General features: G+C 55.6%; 2 protein-coding genes across 2 annotated transcripts; one reads left to right on the top strand and one right to left on the bottom strand.

Annotated features, from left to right (window-relative positions):
• Nucleotides 1-990: 990 nt before the first annotated feature.
• Nucleotides 991-4,976, top strand: DLX6 (distal-less homeobox 6; the record flags this gene model as incomplete). Its single annotated transcript, XM_084206192.1, has 3 exons — nucleotides 991-1,845; nucleotides 2,749-2,942; nucleotides 4,725-4,976. The coding sequence occupies exons 1-3, from the start codon at nucleotides 1,485-1,487 to the stop codon at nucleotides 4,974-4,976; spliced, it is 807 nt and encodes a 268-aa protein (XP_084062318.1). The 5' UTR covers nucleotides 991-1,484.
• An 8,598-nt stretch (nucleotides 4,977-13,574) lies between these two features.
• On the bottom strand, nucleotides 13,575-16,374 carry DLX5 (distal-less homeobox 5; the record flags this gene model as incomplete). Its single annotated transcript, XM_084211657.1, is given in 5 exon segments — nucleotides 13,575-13,907; nucleotides 14,128-14,312; nucleotides 15,442-15,828; nucleotides 15,831-15,878; nucleotides 15,881-16,374. Coding segments are annotated over 5 exon segments (993 nt in total). The 5' UTR covers nucleotides 15,921-16,374.
• Between the last annotated feature and the right edge of the window lie 3,916 nt (nucleotides 16,375-20,290).

The raw sequence follows: 20,290 nt of genomic DNA, 5'->3' as shown, positions 1-20,290 counted from the left end.
AGGGGGTGAGAGAGAGGGGGGAGAGAGAGGAGAGAGAGAGATCCTCCGCCGTGCTGGATCAAACTTAATGTCTTTCCCTAGTCCATCTTTGAAAGAGAAGTGGTAATACCACCTGGATGTTCGGATATAAATCCCCTTGCAAATAATAAATGGATTAATAATAACAAGGTATGAAGTTCTTTTTATAGAAAAAAGGAGAGAATTGAAACTAAATGCGGCAGTTAGACAACCATTTTGATAAGAGGATAATTGAGGCGACACTGGTGTATAATTAGAGGATAATTTATGCTATATCCACTTTTATTCCACCTCCCAAAATAAACCCAGTCCATAATCATTACAGGCAAATTGTTCTGAATTTTATAGCAGCAATTTGAACAAAGTACTGCAGTTAATCATGGGAGATTTTTGTGTATTCCTGATTAGAAGTCTAATTGCCTCCTTCCAGAAAGTAAAAATAACTGTAAAACGACTCTATTTTTATCATTAACAATGTTGACAATAAAATAAAATCAACTGGAATTGTAATCTAAAGACAAATTTAGGGCGCAGGCACTTTTTTTTTTCCTTGGGTCGTTTATATCCTAATCAAGCTTTTTGCCAAAACCGCCAACCGCACGTAGCCATTTGCATATATTTGAAAGCCATTACGGGAGCTGCTGCTGCTGCTGCTGCGTTCAGCGGGGAAAAATGCGCTGCGCGTCGCTTCGCCGCAGCGAAAATACCGCGCAAGGAGGCGGGGGGGAGGGGGATGGCGGGGGTCGTGTGCCGGGGGAATGCGCGATTCGGGGGAACGGGGTGCGGGGGGATGGGCACGGGCGCTCCCCTGTCCCCACCCGCGCGCGGGGCGCGCAACGCGCGCGGCTGGGGGGGGGGGGGCGAGGGGGGCGGGCGCGGGCTCCGCGCGCGCTGCCGGCTATGACGTCAGGGGGCCGAGTGACCAATGAGGGAGGCGCTGCCCTCCGGAGACGAACCATTCGACTCGTGCGCGTCCCTGCCCTTCAAGTCGGAGCGCCGGAGCCCCAACTTTCCCGGCTCCCACCTCAAACTGCCCCCACCCTCCACGCCCCCCACCCCACCAGGAAAGAAAAAAAAAAAGAACTAAAAAAAAAAAAAAAAAAAAGAAAAAAAAAAAAACAACACCCACCCCACGCGCCGGGGGGATGAGGGAAAAGAGCGGCGCAAAAAAGCGGCGGGAGTAGCCCGCCCTCCCCCTTCACACACCCCGCACACCGCCCTCCCCTTCCTCCCCTCCCTCAGTGAACGAGGCCCCTCGCACAACGGCTCCTTGGAGAGGAGGGGGGGAAGGAAAAAAAAAAAAGGCGGAAAAGAAAAAAAAAAAAAAAGAAAAGAAATTAAATTAAATCACCGCCGCCTCTCCAGCGGTGCCGCGGCGGGTAAGGGGAGCGGCGGTGGCTGGGCAGAGAGGAGGCAGAGCGCGGGGGGCGAGCCGGGGAGCACCGCGCTCTCCCTCCCAAACTTTGATGATGACCATGACTACGATGGCTGACGGGCTGGACGCGCAAGACTCCTCCAAATCCGCCTTCATGGAGTTCGGGCAGCAGCAGCCGCCGCCGCCGCAGCCGCCGCCGCCGCCCCACTCCCAGCAGAGCTCGCCGGCAATGGCCGGAGCCCACTACCCGCTGCACTGCCTGCACTCCGCCGCCGGCTCGCACCCGCACCACCAGCATCACCACCACAGCTCGCCCTACTCCGGCAGCGCCGGCTCCTACAACCACCGCTCGCTGGCCGCCTACCCCTACGTGAGCCACTCGCAGCACAGCCCTTACCTCCAGTCCTACCACAACAGCAGCTCGGCCAGCCAGACGCGGGCGGACGATGCAGGTGAGCCGGCACCGCTTCCCGAACCCACTGCCAGCTTCTCCCCCCGCTCCCTCCATCCCCGGGCCTCTTCCCGGCCCCCCCTCCGGGCACCTGCATAACGACCCCCGCCGTGCCCCCCGCTCCCGCCGAGGCAGGCGCCAGCCCTGGGTGCGCGGGACGGCGGGGAGGAAAGGCGGGGGGTGCCTGTTCCCGCGGCCCCTCCGCGGGCCTACTGCTGCCGTACCGGCGGCGGGGCCGCCGCGCTCCCTCCGCGCCGGCGGCGGCTGCGGGCGGTACCGCGGCGCTGCGCACCGGCGCCGTCCCCGCTCGCCCCGCGGCCGGCGGCGAGGGGCTGCGCTCGGCGCTCCTTTGTTACGGCGGGACCGGCTTTAGGCAAAATTCCTGCTAACACCTGAGGAGTGAAAGTTTCCAGGCGAGCGGGTCGCATTCCGCTCGGGGGCCGTCTGATTTATGTATTTCTTTTTTTGCAGGGAGACGTACATATCCATCCAGAGGGGCACGGGAGGGGTGCGGGGGGGGGAAAGCATTGTTAAAAGTCTCGGACTGGTGATTCACTGACCACCAAACTGGCGACGCGAAGTCAATTAGCCGACTAAAACCTGGATGGCCCTGGAACGAGGCATACCTTCGCAAAGCCAGCGCTGCACTTTAAATTTTAAATGTTTTCTTTTTTTTTTTTTTTTTTTTTTTTTTTTTTCTTCTCGGGAAGAAGGAGAGCGTGCCCACTATGCCTGGACAGCTGTTTTTTCTCCCGGTAGCTCCCAAGCGGCAGACTGTGCCTGCGCCGTGGGGTTAAACAGGCGTCGGGACGGGCTTTGGCGTTTTTAGGAGCCGTGGCAGCCAAAATACCCGCGTTTAATAGCTAAGGAGGGTGATGTTTCAGCTGTGTTGTTTTGCTTGCAGATCAGCAAAAAACCACAGTGATTGAAAACGGTGAAATCAGATTTAATGGAAAAGGGAAAAAGATTCGGAAGCCTCGAACCATTTACTCTAGTCTACAACTCCAGGCTTTAAATCATCGCTTTCAGCAGACTCAGTACCTGGCACTTCCAGAGAGAGCTGAACTGGCAGCTTCTTTAGGACTTACCCAGACACAGGTAATTACTGGGAATTCCAAATCACTGAAATCCTGCTCGAGCAACAAAGGCCAAGCAAAGTATGATGCTCCCTAAACATTTTGGCCTCTGTCGGGAACGGTAGAAAAGGTAAAGCACACGGTTCCCATCTCTCCACGCTAGGACTTAGCTGACGCGCGGCAGCGATCGGGCAGCCGCAGAGAGAGCTGAAAGCGCCCTTCCCTCAGCCGTCTGCGAGCAAGCGCTCCCTTTTGATTTCACACATAATATTTTAAAATTGCCTATATTTTCAGATAATTCCAGCAGCACTGAGATGCAATTGGCCAGCTGTGAAAAGGAGAACAAAACAAAGGCAAGGAATCGCTGGGCCTGAGGTAGAGCTAAAAGCAAAGCTGCCTCGTCGCAACGTTTATAGGTAGATGAGAAGCAGAAACGCGTTAGGAAATACCTGTTAAATCAATAGTTAATTCACCCTGGATGACTAACGCAAATGCGGTGGTTAGCCTTGGGCAAAATGTACGGAAGGTGATAATAGATCTGAAGATCAAAGACAGCCGTGTACAAAATTATGGCAGGTTAAGCCATAGTTAAGTGTGGTTGGAGTAGCTGTGCCATTCTGCTAATTTAAGCTTGAAAGACATATGAGGCATTACAGGCTTACCAGGCTGGGGTTTGTGGAGAAGTGCATGGATAGATGGGATCAAGCCGGGCAAAATGTTGTCATGTGAATCTATGAGCCTAGAAAATAACTTCAGGTTTTTATCAATGTCATTGACAGCAGTCTCTTCCAGACAGCGACTTTTAAATACTCAGCAAACATTAATAATGGGAATGGGCCTGATGTTTTTGCAAATGGGATTTTAGTATCCTCAGCATGCACGCTCTGTCTCACGGTTGTCTCTCTTTCGCGCTTGTGTGCATAGATTTTTCTTAGGGGCCCGATCCTGATCTTGCAGCTAAAGAAGAAGCCCTGCTTATCCCCTAACATTATGATTGCAGAGTTTGAGAGGTCAAATACTCATGGGGAATTTGTTTTCTGTTTGATTGATTAAAAAAAATACATCCTGTATACATGTCTTACCTATAAATAATTGCTATGATAATTCTGACCTGCCAGTGGGCCTGATCCTTGCACACCTTATCGAGTGCAGGCTCCCTCCTCGGGAGTTCTGCTGGGTTAGGAGCAGGATGAGACCCAAAGCAATGCTGATGTACTATTACTCACAGAGAAAATAAAAATATTCTTTCTTTAATAATCCATTTTAATATAAAGCCGCAATCCTGATTCTATTGTGCCTCCTCCCCTGCCACATCAGCATGGACTGCTTGATCTGATCGTGAGGATTTCAGAAGCACAATTTCATTGTAAGATGCCCTTTGTCTATTGGCTCTTGTCTCCTGGCACAAAATCATATGATTGCCCATGTTTGACAACAGTTTGCCCGAACGATCAAATGACCTCCAAAATTCTGAATGAGGCACTAAAACAGGAGACCTCAGAGCATGCGGTCTGCTCAGGGAAACAACAACGTGGCCTGCTCGGGAAAACAACGTCCCAGGTTAAAACCTGCATCCCTCTCGCTTTCCAGCTCTGCTCTGCCTCCCTTGTTCTCTCCAGCTGCATCCAAAGCCCGAGAGCAGCCGTAGCTACCCCTCCTTCCCCTCTCCCCATCCCCAGCTCCACACCCGACTGGCGTGTGCCCTCAAGACTTTCTCCAGATTAGACCCCCGGCCCCCAGGGTCTTCCCTGCCGTGCCCTGGGCGCTGACGGCAGCCTAATGTCTAATGCGTTTCGGTTTACAGGTGAAGATCTGGTTTCAGAACAAGCGCTCCAAATTCAAGAAGCTGCTGAAGCAGGGCAGTAACCCTCACGAGAGCGACCCTCTTCCCGGCTCCGCTGCCCTCTCCCCTCGCTCTCCAGCTCTGCCTCCAGTCTGGGACGTTTCAGCCTCTGCCAAGGGAGTCAATATGCCTCCAAACAGCTACATGCCTGGCTATTCTCACTGGTATTCTTCTCCACATCAAGACACAATGCAGAGACCACAAATGATGTGAATTGTCCAAATGAAATAATCTCCCGAGAACGCCTCGTCTCGACATGGCAAGAAGTTCCCCTGCTTTGCCAAGCCGTGCCAGCTAACAGGCTCTGTGTGAACTTGTAGATGCGGCAAAGAGACAGAGTGGCTTTATTTTTTTTTTTTTTTAAGTAACCTCAGCGATTGATCTTGAACAGAAAGACACAATTTTCATTCTGGCGCACAGAAGACACTTCTCTTTAGGATATTTTCCTTTGGACTCCAAGGCACCAGCCTCTTTCTCTGTGGAGTATACGTCAAAACAAACTTTTTACAGACTTTGCCCACAAGAACCTGAATCTACCATGGCAGCCGTTTTTACTTGTTTAATGAGCTAAAGACATTACATGATGAAAGAGAGACTAGTCAAAGCTCCTTCATTTTTATTCACCAAATCCGAACTGGGGAAAGGATTAAAAGACAGAAGAAGTGATTTTTTAAAAAAATTAAGATTGGGGGGGAAAAGGAGAACTGGTTGAAAAATGCAAATATACTGTAAGATTGGAACATTACCACGAAGCAAAATCTGCATGCTTTCTCAAAATGTAATGGGCTGCGGCTCAGAAGAAACCACCGTCTCTCACTCGAAGAGCCCCCTCATCCGCACAGACCCGCACCCGCACACAGCCGGACAGTCTCCCGGAGACGAGCAGGAAAGACAGAGCGAGGGATTCGCGGCCAGACCCAGACCCGCCGCCGCGGGCCGGGGAAGGACGGTTCAGCGCTGCCCGGCGGCAGCCTCAACCACTGAGCGAGAGGGACCTTTCCCCGAGCAACCTTTCTGTATATATTGTTGAATTTTAGTTGTACATATACTTTGTATGTTTTTGTCTTCTTTCATATATAGAGTAAAAGCCACAAAACGCCCGCCTGGCTCCTATTTCTCTTCACGTTAGCGGATCCCCACCTGCCCCGACTTGCCCCCCAGATCGGTCCGGGCAGAGGGATCCTTGTGCCCAGCTTGCCTGAGTGCACAGACACCCCTACCAAAGCATATATCTGCAACAAAGAAAGAAAATATGAAGTGGGGTGGGGTAGCTGGTGGTTTAGTTGGTTTTAAGGCTACGACTTAAAGACAGGAGGTACCGAATCCACAAAGATACGCCTAGACGAAGTTGCTAATCACCCGGCCATTTCTGCTGCGATTTTACTGCTCCGCTGCTTAGCTGAGCTTTCTCGCCGAGGCAAAGCTCGGAGCCCTGTCTTTCTTCCCAAAGGTTGGAGACTCCAAATTATTAAGAAAGGAGGCGCCCTCCTTTGTTTCAAAGAGCAGACAATGCAAGCTGAGGAATGTTTTGCAAAGCCCTGAGAGGTGCCCAGGCACACAACACGCTGTCCAGCCAGCTTCAGCCGCACCGGCTTGTGGAAAGCACAGCAACAACTGACAATGAAAAGCCTTTTCCTCATCCAAGCTGGGTGCCCCATACTGCGAGAATTAATGGCTAGAGACCTGGGCATCCTTCAAATTATGAACCTTGAAACCACTGAGCCATTTATCAGAAGTCAATAGAGATCCTCAGAGTGCTCCATATAATGACAGCTACATACAGTCGTGCAAAAGGACAGTCACTATAATTAGACACAAAGCAAAGACTACTTACCAATATACCAGTTTTTTGGGGGGTGTTTTTTGGTTTGGTTTTTTTTTTTTTTTGAGCAACTTCCACGCTCAGTCAGTCTTCAGAGTGCTTTAAAACCGATCAGTCTTGTCATTTTCTACCATTCGTATTGTTACATTAGGAAAAATGTTTTCTTTTCTTTTTTTCCCCTTCCCACTGTGAAACTTTGGGTTCAGAGCTCCCCAGGATCAATTCTGAACAAAGCCTCCAGCTGCAGTGCCATCCAATTTGAAGCAGACATTGGGGACAATTTAAGGTTTTTATCCACAAGAAGGTTTTTTTCCATTCTCTTAAATGCAGCCATAATTAGAGTAATTTTTCATGTAGCCCGCTGATTACAGCGTTTTTACCGTCAAAGATAATTACCTGTAATTTTCTTCCACTTTTAATACTAAAAAGCCATCTTTATTTAGATTCAGGAACAGGAAAGGCGAAACAAAAGAGGAAAATTATTCTGTTATTCATACACAAATTGCAGAGACGTAGGGCCTAAAATTGAAAATTAACCAAAATTATAATGCTGAAAAGAATGGAAGAGGCTTCAGAAGTACAGCTGGTAGTGGGGCTCACTGAATTATTCAAATGACACTGGAGAGAAAGCTACCATACATTTAAACCAACAGCATTGTGTGCATCTCTCAGAAAACCCCGCTTTGCACCCCCCCTCCCCCTCACGCCGGCCCCTGTGCGGGCTCCCCCTTGCCTCGCAGAAGGGCGGCGGATGCCCCGGTGAGCGAGTCCCGCAGCCCGGGGAGCCCGGCCCGGCCCAGCCCGGCCCGGCCCGGCCCGGCCCGGCGGCTCCCGCAGGCGCTTTAACCCTTTCGCTGCGTGCGCCCAGCGGGCTCGGCGGCGGGCGGTCCGTCCGCCCCTGCGCTGGCGGTCACGGGGGGCGGGGGAGCGGGGGCTTCGCTGCCTCTCGTGGGCTTGGGGGGTCTCGTCCTCCCCCGCACGCCGCGCGTGGGTGCCGGCGCGGAAAGCCTCTGGCTGCGTCGTGCCCTCCTCCCCCGCCAGTGATTCCTCACATAGGCTCAGAAAAAGCCCAGACAACAAGCGAGCGAGCGAGCAAATAAACTATAACAATAATAATAAAAGCCCCATTAGCTTAGCGGCGTGGGAGAAGGTGGGAAAGGTAGGCCTTCCCGGGAGCGGGGTGGGAGTGAATGGCAGCAGCGGCTCCCACTCGCGCGGCAGCCGCCCCGGGAGACTCTCGTGAAACAGCGTCATCTATGGATGGAGCAGCGGCAGCTCCCCACGCCAGCGCCAAACCTGCCGCCGCCGGGCTGCCAGCGCCGGCTCCGCCACCGCCCGCCCGCCCGCCGCCGGGCTCCGCCGCCCCGGGCCGCGGAGAGCTGCGGAAAGGCGCTGCCGCCGCCCCGCCGCGGGCACGGGCGGACGGGGCTGGCCCGGGGTTCGCACGGCTTCTCCGCCGGCCGCCGAGTCCCGCGCCGCCCCTCCGGCAGCCCGTCCCGTCGGGGCTCCCGCCGCATCCCCGCCGCCCGCGGCAGCATCGGGGGAAAGGGGGCGCTTATCTGTCGGGGTCCGGCCGGGGAGGGAAACCACCTGCGAGAGAATGACCGCCGATGTGGGGGAGCAAAGACGGAGCGTGCCTCGACGGGCAAGGCGCGGAGCAACCCCAAACCAGCCCCAAACCCGAGCGAGCCCCAAAACTTACCCCTCTGAAAATCTGCTAAGCAAGGATCGGGGTCTAGAAATCTGTACTGAACAGAAGCAGTGGAGAATATTTTTCTGAGTCTCAGGGCAGAAGCTCTTTCTCTATATTCTTGGTTGAGTGAGCACATCCAGGTGTGAAATTGTTTGCACACCCCAGCACCTCTTATATTGCCAGCAAAATTAGCTGTTATTACTGTCACTGTTTAGTGATGGTTAGCTTGATAAAAAAAACCTGCTGTAATCAAGACCTGGCGCATCTTTGCAAATTACAGATAATTGTAAACGTCCAGATTATGATAATAGCATCCTAATCCAGCCTGCAATATAATTATTACAGAGTGTTACATCTGAAACTGTCCAGTAGGGCTAATTCAGCCATTATTTAGACCCTATTTTTGCACTGCAAATGGGTTGCTGAGTTGAAAATGTACGATTGTAATTTCACGGGGCACTCAATGAGTAATGGTATAGGGAGGGAAAAATACAAAAGTGAAATGTGAACAGTAGCGATCAAATCAAACTCTGAAGGACAAAAGACTGTTTGATTCATAGGGAATGAGAAGAGCGGGAATTAAGAAAATAGCAAATCAGTGGTCTGCAGCGTTACGTGTCCAAATCTCAACGACTGCGAGCCTGATGTGCAGTCAGGGACTGCTGCTTCGGCTCCCGCCTTGCATCAGTCCGCCTCTCGGCTCGGCTCTTCCCGGCAGCCTCTCCCCGGCGCCCGAAGCATCCCCGAGCTCCCCACCCATCCCCAAAAGAGGGCTCGCCATTGTCTTGTGCCTTCTCTCAGGTGACTGAACGTCACTTTCGGGCAACAAGCCTCGGGAGCCTCGGAACCGGGCGGAGGAGAGCGCGGGGTTCGGGGTGCCACTCTCCGCGGCGGGCTGTGGAGCCAGCGGCCTTTTGCGCACCCGCGCACCCGCTGGACCGGTCCTCAGGGGTCCTTAGGGAAATTATCACAGAACCGACTCAATTGTAATTAATTAATCGAAAGAGCCCGGCTAACAGGACTACCTGCAGCTAGCGAGGGTAACTCACTGGGCTAGTTGGCTTTCGACTCCTGATTAACTTTTATTAACCCTGGACACGAAATACACAAACCCGCTTCATTTTTTAGTGACCTAAATCATCAAAGCGCGGGTGCCGCCGGACCGGTTGGTCTCCGGTTAGTCTCCGCAGGGTCCAGATGCGAAGAGGGAGCGCCCGGGGCCGGCCCCATGGGCAGGAGGGCTGCCTCCCCGGCCCTTGCTGGCCTCTCCCGACCGCAGCCGCTCCTGACAGCCCGCTGTCTACCTCCGCGCCCTTTTCTCCATGCGCATTAGTAAAAAGCAAGAGAATAAAAGAAAGCTCAGTGGATAGCGCGAGGCGAAAACCCCAAAAACCGCGTTATACGGTACGTATCGATGAGACAGTAAAGATCTCCTGGAATGGAGGGCTAGCTCCCCAACCAGGCAGATGATGCCGCTGCAGAGCACGAAGCCCGGTCAGCATCCGGCCCGGAGAGGCTGGCTGAGCCATCCTGCAAAACACAGGCTGAGGTTTAGACAGCCTCTCCGGGAGAGCCGAGGGGCAGGCGGCAGCGGAAGAGGAGCGAGAAGCCACCCCCAAACTCTTCTTCGCCAAATGCCCAATCTGTCGCAGGTTCTGGCCGGGGCTGGCACCCTGGGCCTCACCTGAAGGTGATTAAGGAGGTGAGGGAGCCGTGAGTTTTACTCGCGGCTTGGAAGGTCGTGTCAGTGGAAGGTGTTCTCACAGACAGCCGGGACGTGGGTGCGTGGCGGGATTTATCAGGTCTGTATTCCAGGCAGATAAACTATTGTTTATCATCCTCCCTGAATCGCATATAAATAGACGCACCACCGAACAAAGAGAACTATTTAACTGATGCAACACAGAGTCTCCCTAAAAAGAGAGAGAGAGAGGCTTAATGTAAACTTCGCGTTTCCTATTTTCACAGCTCTTATCTGACCTATAAAACAGGTTATTGAGTTACTGCAAGCAATATCTTAAATGACTGAAAGCAAGAAGAGGGGGTTCCCACACCCCCCTCCCCCCCTCCCCGATTTTCCTGAAGCAATAGATCTCCGTTCCTTAATCCACAACCGAAACACCTAAAGTCTGTCAGTCGCAAAATTGCGTGGCAGAAATCTTTAATTGATGCCACATGTGGGATGCACTCTGGGGACACAGCGCTGCCGGCGGTGGAGCGGGCAGAGCGCGGAGGCCCGCGCAGGCAGCGCGGCAGCGGGGGAGCGAATGCCCGGGGGACACCGAGAGGAGTAAGAGGGCGACAGGAACGCCTGACAAGCGGGCTGCCCTGCCACCGTGACAGGTTGGAGGGGGTGTTTTTTCTTTCCCCGGCAAGGAGAGGGAGGAAAACCGAGGCGCCCGGCAACGAGACAGCACTTCCCGGGTCTGCGTGTGGGTGATGTAGGTGTGCGTCCCAGCCGAGGGCTAGCGCAGCCGGGGGTGGATATGCTGCGGGTGTGAGAACCCCAAGGAGGGCAGGCGGTGTCAGGAGCTCTCGATCTGGGAAGCGGGGGCTGTAGGCTGCTCTGTGCGTGTGCGTCTGTGTGTCTGCGCGCCTCTGTGTGTGTGTGTCAGGCCCTGTGGCTCAGCCCTGGAGCCGCTCGGCACCCACAGGAATGTGGCTCCTCTCGGCTCCCCGAACTGCCCCGGCTCCACATGGAAGTGGCCGCCAGGAAAACAGAAGGGAGGGGAAGAGGGGGAGGGGCGGGGAAAGCCCCGAGCCAGCAATCCGCCGAGCCCAAACCCAGCATCAGACAAAGGACAGTTCATGCCATCCCTTTCCCGGGGAAGCAAGGGGGGAGGCCTGGCCAAGCTAGGCTCCCTCCGGCCGCCGCCGGAGCCCAGGGGGTGCACCCAGGCGGGAAGAGGCGCCGGGGTGTGCCTGCCTGTATGTGCGGGGACAGAGGGGACAGGAGCATCCATCCCCTTGGCCCTGGGCTCTCCCGGAGGGGCGGGCAGCCGTAGACTCTGAGTGTTCATCGAGGTCGGGGCCACGCGACGGGGAGCCCCGGCGAGGGCATTTCTTTCTTATCCTCTCCACGGGAGGGATGCCAGGCTTTTCCCGACCAACACCAACCCGCTCTGGGAGGAGGAGAAATTAAGCAGCAAGGGGGACCGGCATGGAAACCAAGCCGAGCTGACTCGGCTGGCTTGGAGAGGCGAGCGATGCCTAGTCCAGAGGTCGCGGTGTGAATTCCCATTTCTGCCCGGTATGCTGCTTGCCGGCATTCCGCCTTCCCGGAGCTGTTTCTGTGCTGTCCGTCCGGGCCGTCCCGGCCCCGGCAGGTTACCGTAACCCAACAGCCCCGCGGCAGCTCCTCAAAGAAAGGGGTGGGTGGACCCACCTGGGAAATTGACTTCCACCTCTTGTGTCCAAACCTTTCTGCAAAGGGAAGTGACCTCCGGGAGGGGAGAATTTCTTACTGCAGGTTGAATGCTTGTCTAGAGGGAAATGAGGAAAAGAGCGGAAGAAAATGAAAGGGTCAAGTTTTTAAAATTTTTTTGCACAGGATGGAAGTGAGCAGAAGAGATGAAGCCGAGCTCTTCGTCAGCCCCAGAGTCGCGGGAGGTCCCTGAAACCTTGCGAGTTAAATGAGCAGGAGACGGTCCCCAGAACGGCGGAAGAGATGGGGAACGGCGGGGCACCGCGGCAGGGCGGCCGCTCGTCGGCAGCGGGCAGGGGTGGGCAGCCGCCGGCAGCCCCCACCGCCCTGCCTCCGGCACCCCCGCAGCCTCCCCGGCGTGCAGGGAGCACAACTGAACAAACTGGTCTATTGTACTGCAAGATATTTACCAACCCCCAAACCCGCTACAAAACAGCAAACGCGGGCTTCTTTCTTTGGGGAGAAAACTGCGCAAGCCGCACTCACGCACACGCACAAAACATGGCAGGCAGGAGAGGAAGGAGAGAAAAGGAGGGGGAGGGCAGCGGGGAGGAAGACTGGAGATAGGTAAGTGCGCCCCAGGGTAGGAGCGTGCCTTTTCAGGCCTCGCCTCCCCCCCTTCCAGCACTCTCCCCGCCAGCCTCAGCTGCCGGAGGGGCATCTTTCATCTCGGGGATGCTTCCAGCGACGCCTCTGGCACGTTCTCTGCTGTCGCCGTACCCCGCACGGCCGTGAAATGCCGCTGCCCCCTAGGATGGGGGTCCCCGTGGGAACGGGCGCCGCCGCGGGGGCCCCCGGGCCAGGATTTCGACTGGGAGAGAGCCCATGCTCCGTGCGAGGGGGCCGCGCCACGGGCAGCACTCCGGCCATCTCGCCCAAGCCGTGCCTCCCGCACCGGGCAGCGCTAGGGACTGCTTTGCTGCAAGGGTTTTTCCCTAAATCGTGTAGAAATAAAATAAAACCAATAAAAGTACCTCTGAAACGTTCCTCCTTCAGTCGAAGCCGCCGCAGGCTTTTAGCAGGAGCGAGGGGAGCGGGGCCCTCATTTTATTCTTTTCTCATATTTAGTGGCTCCCTTTGACGGAAACGTAATTTGTATAATTAGCCGAGCGCACACGGGCGACTGATGGGCTGTGGAGTGTGCAGCTCTCGACGCTAATTGCTCTCAGAAAAGGATTCAGGGCGGCTTAAGGCGAGAGATTCGCTTTCTCGCATCAGGACGGGCAGCTTTCCCTTCAGCTTACAGCACTGTGCAGTGAGATGTACGCGGTCTTGCCAGAGCCCCTTTCCCAGCGGGGACAGAGCACCGCCGCCCCTCGGCTCGCCCGTGGGTACCTGCAAGGGCCGGATCCTGCCAGCACGCCCGGACTGTGGTGGCACTGCACGGCACTGGAACAGAATATAAACTCCCAGCTCCCGTCCTCTTTCCTCACTTTCTTTCTGAAAGCAAATCAGTATGATATTTTTTTCCCTCTTATTAATAGAAGAAGGGGTAATTTGGAAACATTTCTCTTGGTCGAAATAATTTTATTTTATTCAGAATATACAGTTTAATTCCTCTATCTACAATTATTTACAGGGTTAAAATAACATTGAAAAAAGTCTCTGGAAAAGTTGAGGTCATAGATTTCAAGGCACCAATGATAGTGTCCACAGCTGAGCCAAAAAACGTCCGTATTGTATAAAAAAGGGTTTCCTTTGAAATGCAATAAGTTACATGCACAAGCTTTACACATTTTAAACTTTTTGTTTGTTTCTTTTCCCTTTTAAAAATTCCCCAAATGCATTCCTTTCGTTATTATTCCTTAACAGTAAAACACAGGAGTCCAAGGAACAACAACAAAAAAATAATAAAATAATAAGGGTCAGGCTCTAATAAATCGTCCCAGAGGCCAGCGCTAACGGGTGCTGTAGGGAGCCGTGGGGTTGGAGATGAGAGTTGATGGAGTTGGCAGCGGGGTACCAGGAAGTGGAGCTCTCCAGGTAGCTGGATGCAGGGGACGGGTTGGAGTTTGGAGGGTGAGCGTGTGCGTGGGCATGGTGGCTGAGGGAGCGGGACGAGCCCTGAGGTTCCCAAACCGCAGGTGACTGTGGAGAGTTGCAGGCCATGGGGTCGCTGGAGCTGGGGCTGTGCTCCGGAGGCATCTCCCCGTTTTTCATTATCTTCTTGATCTTGGATCTTTTATTCTGAAACCAGATTTTCACCTGGGAGCGGGGCGGGAGGAGAGGAGAAGGGAGGAAAGGGGGAGTGGGGAGGGAAAGCGACACAATTAATGCCCGCCTGGCAAGCCGGTGCTTCGCGGCTGTGGCTCCCCGCCGCCCCTCCCGCCCCTCTGCGGGGACCGATGCAGCCCTTCCCGCCGCGCCGGGGTGAGCCCGGGTTCTGGACCCGCCGGGCCGGGCCGGGCCGGGCCGCTCGCGGTACCTGTGTTTGCGTGAGTCCCAGGGAGGCTGCCAGCTCGGCCCGCTCGGGCAGGGCGAGGTACTGGGTCTTCTGAAACCTCCTCTGCAACGCTGCCAGCTGAAAGCTGGAATAAATAGTCCGGGGTTTGCGCACTTTCTTTGGTTTGCCGTTCACCATCCGCACCTCGGGTTCCGCCACCTCCTTCTCTGCACGGGCGCAAGAGCGGGAGAGAGACGCAGACTTGTTAAGTTCGGGACAGGCTCAGCTCCGCGCCGCCGGGGCGGCATCCCGCCCGCGGGCCGGGCCGGGCCGGGCAGCGGCGCCGGCCCGACGGGCCCCTGCGGCTCCCCCCGGGGCTCCCGCAGTCGGGCGGGGGCCCCACGCAGCCTCCGCCGGCTCCCCGCGGTGAGACGGGGGGGAACCCGCTCCCTCCGCACCGGCCTCGGCCACCCCCGGCCCTCCTCCTCCGCCTCCCACGCCCGCCCCGGGCATCCTGCCGGGCGCGCAGCGCTGCGCGGGCGGGAGCGCAGGGCATGCGCGGGTGGTGGGAGGATGGTTGGGGCCCTGCTGGGAAGAGCTCTGTCCGGAGCGAAGTCGGACCCAAGGCATCGACCACTTCCTCCGCACACCCGCGCCATCCCCCTGCCGCCGCCGGCGTGTCCCCAAGCGCCGCCGCGACCGCACTCGTCCCAGCCAAGCCCCAGCCGCTTGGCTTTACCACGGGGTTGTTTATTTTTTTTTTTCCCTCCCTGACCCCTTCTTCCTTTTTTCCCCCCTTTTCTTTCTTTCTTTTTTTTTTTTTTTTCCCCTACAGCAAGTTACAAAGAAGTAAAGCACTAAAACCGCGACGCTTTCTGGCGAAAAACCCTCCCGGCTTCGCAGCCCCGCCACTGCTGGTCTCCCCCTCCCAGTCTCCTCCCCCGCCCCTCCAGCACAGGGGGAAGGAAACTTTCTTCAACACCGCGAACCTGAGTTTGAGACACGCAACAAGGCTCGGCTATTTTCTCCCTCTTCCTGCGGGGGGAAGGAGGAGGGAGGTAGCCGTGGGGGCCCGGGGGCAGCTGACAGAAGCGCTAAAGTACTACTCCTACAATTTGTAGTTTAGATCATGCGAGCTGGTCAAAAGAAGTAGACGAGTAAACCAGTTCTACACTTTTTTTTCCACTCCCAATTTTCTTACCCCCCCCAATTTATTTATTTATTTTTAGTTTCCCTTCTGGTTCAGGAAAAGCCGCATCCCCGCGCTCCGTGGGTCAGGGATCTGCCGGGGCGCGCTCTCCTAGCCTCCCCAAAGCCGCGGGAGCTTCCCGCACACCCCGGCCCCTCGGCTCTCACCTGGCTGGCTGGCGGAGCTCTGGACGCGGTTGTAAGCCCCGCTGTACTGGTGGTAGGGGCTGGCGTAGCTGTAGTCTGCATAGGCTTTGGCAGGATAGTTCCCGGCAGATCCGTTCATGCCGTGGTACTGGTACTGGTAGGGGTTGAGCGCTTTGCCGTAGGAAGCCGAGGTAGGCGAGCAGTAGCCGTGCGGGGCTCCCCCCGCCGGGCTGTAGTAGTCGGAATCCGTAGCGGAGGACTCGGGTAAAGTGGGAGATTCCTGGGACGGGTGGTGCATGGCTGCAGCGGTCTGGAAAGGAGCTTGGAAGTCGCTGGATCTGATGTTGGGGACCCTTCTGTCAAATACTCCTGTCATAGCTCGGAGCCGGCGGCGGGCTGGGGCTGGCGGCGGGGCTGCTCGGGTCTAAGCAGACATGTCTGGGGGAGGAGGCTGCGGCGCGGTGTCTGTCTCCGGCAGACTGCTGGCTGGGGCGCAGCATAGGCTTGGTTAAATCCTTAATTGCGCTCTTACGCACAGCAGGGTGGATCGGGTTCCATTGGCCAGAGCAATCGGGAGCAGCGACACCCTAACTCGTCCAACTAGTTTAGCACAACAAAGCTTTGGCTTAAAAAAAAAAAAAAAAAAAAAAAAAAGAAAAAAAAAAAAGAGGGGGAAAAAAAGGAGGAAAAAAAGTCCCATTCAACCTCTTTTTAAAGTGAATACCAACAGCAATCTCCGAGTCGGAGCGCCGCGACTGGGAGGTTTCCGGCTCCCCCCACCCCTGTAGCCGGCCGGCGAGGGGGCTCGGCCAGCCCCGCCGCCCTGCAGCCCGGTGCCCCCGCACCTCCACCCGCAGCGCCCTGGGGGAGGGCTGCAGCCACGCCGCTCGGATTTGCCGTCCGGTCCCCCTTGGCTACGTTGATGGCTTGGGAACACCGCACCGGGCGCTCCTGGCTCCAACTCGATTTCTGATCTGGTGACAATAACCATTAGCGTCTGACCGTGCTGTTTCCCTCGGACCGTCCTTCTTTCCCGGGGAAACGTCCGGGACCTCCGCGCTAAATACAGCAAACCCTATTACCCCCAAGTACCTTGAATTTTAGTTACATCATTTCCTGCATTTCCAAGACCCCAGCACGGCCCGGAGCCAGCGGGAGACTCCCGGCATAATGCCCTGCCGTGGGGGCGTGGGGGAGCTGCTAGTGGCACCATACGGCCTAGGGGCACCCACCCCGCGGATTTCGCGAAAGGCAACCTGTCCGTGGCACGATGCCCGTGGCTGGAGAGCCCCCGACTCTCTCTGGAGCCCCTCAAGGTTCGCTTGTGACCGCTCGGCCCCACGAACGTGCGCTCCTCTAGCCCCCGGGGCGATGCCCACCGTCTGATCCGCCTCCGGCCCAGGGTCCCTCACGAAGGGAGCTCAAATCACCCTCACGCGTGGGCAGGACCACTGTGAGGCCGTCGTGGGGCTCTTCCACTCGGAGGCTGTCGCAAGAGCCTGCTTTCCGTGCGACAGCCCCATAGCAGCGGCCGGCGCTGCGCGGGGGAATCGTCCCCACAGCACTCCGGCCAGCAGCACCCGCCCTCACCTGCACCCCTGCTCCCGCACCCATCCACGCACCCAGGTCCCAGGAGTGCACTTCATGTCCGGGCCGGGGAGAGCCACGGGCTGGTGGTGCCCGTCCCTGCTGATTTTACAGCAGTGTTGCAAGAAAAAAAAAGGATCAAATTTTACTAGACACTAAGGAAAACAAATAAAAGGCTGTTTTCAGTGACCTGGAGTTGTAGATTTTTCTGAAGTTGTTTACTCTCCAGATTTAGCCTGTTTGCTCACCGAAGATCTCCCAGCCAGCTGAGTAACACTTGTAACACAACCGTGCATGTTGTACTTGAACTTATTGTTTGCTTTGGAAATGTCCACAGCTCATATAAAATCACATTAAACAAATCCCTAAGCATTTCATTACATGATTCACTTACTTAAATCCATTGGAAATATCTCTCCCCCCTCTATTTTTTCCCTTTTCTCCCCCCCCCCCCCTTTTTTTTTTTTTTTTTGCAAAGAGAGGAATCAGAGAGGGACACAGGTTTATGACTGGGGAAGGGGAGAGTAAGTTTATTAAAGCTCCCAGTTTGCATCCAGCTGGAAGGGATGGTAGAGGTTTTAAGCGGACGAAGATGGGGAGAGGGGGAGGAAAGCCCATTTGTGTCATAAATTCCAGGGCACTGCACTTCAACACGTTCGGGCAGGAAGGTGCCGTTTTAGGGGAGAGAACGGGAGAGGAGCTGGGCGCCGGACTCGCACCCAGCCTCGGCAGCTCTGGAGCCGCGGCGGGTCCCGGCCAAGCCGTCCCGACAGGCTGCTTGTACAACTCACCGGGGAAATCTGCATCTCTGCAGCAGAGAAAGTTTCCCCTTGTTTTATTCAGTAGCAGGGCAGGGGACAAAAAAAAAAAAAAAAAAACCAACAAAAAACCAGCTTCGATATTAAGATGGGAAAGTCAGAAGCCCAAGAGTTCCAACCGCAAACCCCCCCAGTTGATTTTTTTTCTGAAGGCATCCGCCGCCGTTGCAGTCCGTGCGAGGATTACCGGGCTGAGAGCACACAAATCCGCCTGTTTGCGGGTTTCCTGCCCCCCGTCCTTCCCAGCCCGAACCCGATTTTCTTGCCTTTCTGCTGTTTTCCCCCAGCGGTTTTTATTTAACACATCCGGTGGGAGCGGGCGGTTCGGAGGGAGCCGGAGTCTGTTTTCCATTTCACAATATGGTCATTGTTTACCGGCACATGCCCGCCGCGTCGCCTGAGCGGCTGCCCGGGGCCCCCGCGGCCCGTTCGGACCCGAGCCCCGCTGACCCTCGGGGAGGTGGGCGCCGTGTCCGTGTGTCCCGCCGCCGTGTCCGTGTGTCCCGCCGCCGCGTCCGTGTGTCCCGCCGCTGTGCGGAGGCGCGCGCGGGCCGTGCCCGTGGCAAGAGCGCCCCGCCGTGGCCGCGGGGCCGCAGCGCAGCCGCGCTACCTGCGCGCCTCCGCCCCTGCCGCCCCGCCGCCGCCGCCGCCCCCGCCGGGGCCAGACTGAGCGGCGGCGGCGGGCGCGGAGCCGGGCGGCCCCGCCAGCGCTGTCCCCTCAGGGCACGGGGACCGGGGCGCGGGAGCCGCCGGGCCGGCGGCCGCGGCAGGACAACGCGGCGATTGTTCCCGCCCGCGCCTGGGAGCTGCCGCGGGGGCGGCGCTGGGGCCCCGACCGAGCCCCACGGCGGGCCGGGCGCTGTGTCCCGGCCGGTGCCCGCCGGCCGCCCCGCCCTGCCCCGCTCCTGCTCGGGACTATTCCCACCGGCTGAACCCTCCGCCCGGGTTCACGGAGGGCTCTCCGTTCCCCTCCCGCTCCGCGGCGCTTTGTTTCCAGCCAACGAGAGAAATATTTCGGATGAGCCTCTCAGACTTTTGGATAACATCTTGCAATTGTTCACAGAAAATCTTTCACTTTCTGGATAAAATATTCTCTCTTGGGCACCGAGTTTTTGCTGGGAAACTTTATTTGCATGGAAATTGCTGGCAAAGAATGAAAGGAAATTTTTTCCCTTCCTTAAAAAAAAAAGCCCCAAACAGCCCTCCGCAGTGGAAACACAGATTAACTCTTGTTTTACAGCATCAGAAAATGGTGATTGCCATTCAACAACTTCAACAACTGAGGACTTTCCTCGTCTCATGCTTAGGACTTGTTTACCTAGGGGAGCGCTTTCAGAATGAAGAGGCAAAGGGACTGAAAGTCCTTGTATTCTCACCTAAGGCAAAAAAAAAAAAAAAATTCTGCTGCAAAGTAAAAAGTCTTGAAATTTTCAGTATGGGCAAAAGCTATCAGGGCAAAAGCTATCAGGGAGTCTGGAAAGGGTTGGTGAACTGCCTAGAAGAATGTTCACAAAACAGTGAGAAAGGGAGAAATGCAGGAAAGGATTTTGGAGAGCAGCAATTGCAAGCAGGGAAGGAGAAATAAACCTGACAGAAAACTCAAGAAGGTTTGACTTGCATCTAAGACTTTTTGCTCACATTTCACCAGCTTTTTGAAGAACTTTTGGCTTTGGGTACAGCTGGTTCAGGGAGAGGAAAATGGGCATGTCTCCATGTAGGCACGACATGCTCTGCTTTGGGGAACTGAAGTCACTCCTAAAGGAAAGGATGTTTGTGTTCCTGTGAAGGTCACCATTTGTCTTGATGGAAGGATGCACATGTGAACTTGGGATCAAAGCCTGTGTGGTCCCTCAAACGCTGGTGCAGGCATTGTTTTAGTCGTCTGTCCAAAAGGGTCATCCATCCAAAAGGTCATTTCCCATCTCTGGAACAGCCTTTGCTCTTCCAGTTTCTTATGTGTGCCCAAGAATCACTGGGCCTCCAGTTAATGAAGTGAACCTGTCACTTTGGCATTTCCATGGCTGATGGATTCACTGCCAGGCTTGGCCACAGACTAGGTTCTGCTGGCCTCGCTTGTCCAGCCTGTAAATTGCACAGCACATAAAAACCATGACATACAATCTCAGGAATTAGAATTTGCTTTTCAGGGCAACCTGTGACTGTCTCTTTCAGTTGCCGAGGAGCTGACAGGAGAAGAGTACACTTGCACTTATTTCCCCCAAATTGCACCAGCATGAGTGAAGAGGGGAGCTTGGGCTTCCTGTCAAGGTCGGCTGTAGCAGGCTGAGCCAGATGCCGGGGACAAGATGATGTTAAGAGATTCCTGCCTGCATCCCCCCTTCCCTCCTTTCTCAGGGCATGCCTTCCAGGGTTGCTGAGGGGTTGCTTTGCTGTTTCTTGATGCATCACAGCCTTCCCAAGGCAGGGCATTGCCTCGCAGTCCCAGCTGAGTCATGGCCTGCTCC

Source organism: Fringilla coelebs (genome assembly GCF_963513975.1).
Source record: "Fringilla coelebs genome assembly, chromosome: 1".
NCBI classification, from domain to species: Eukaryota; Metazoa; Chordata; class Aves; order Passeriformes; family Fringillidae; genus Fringilla; species Fringilla coelebs.
This window is presented reverse-complemented; position numbering and strand designations above follow the sequence as displayed.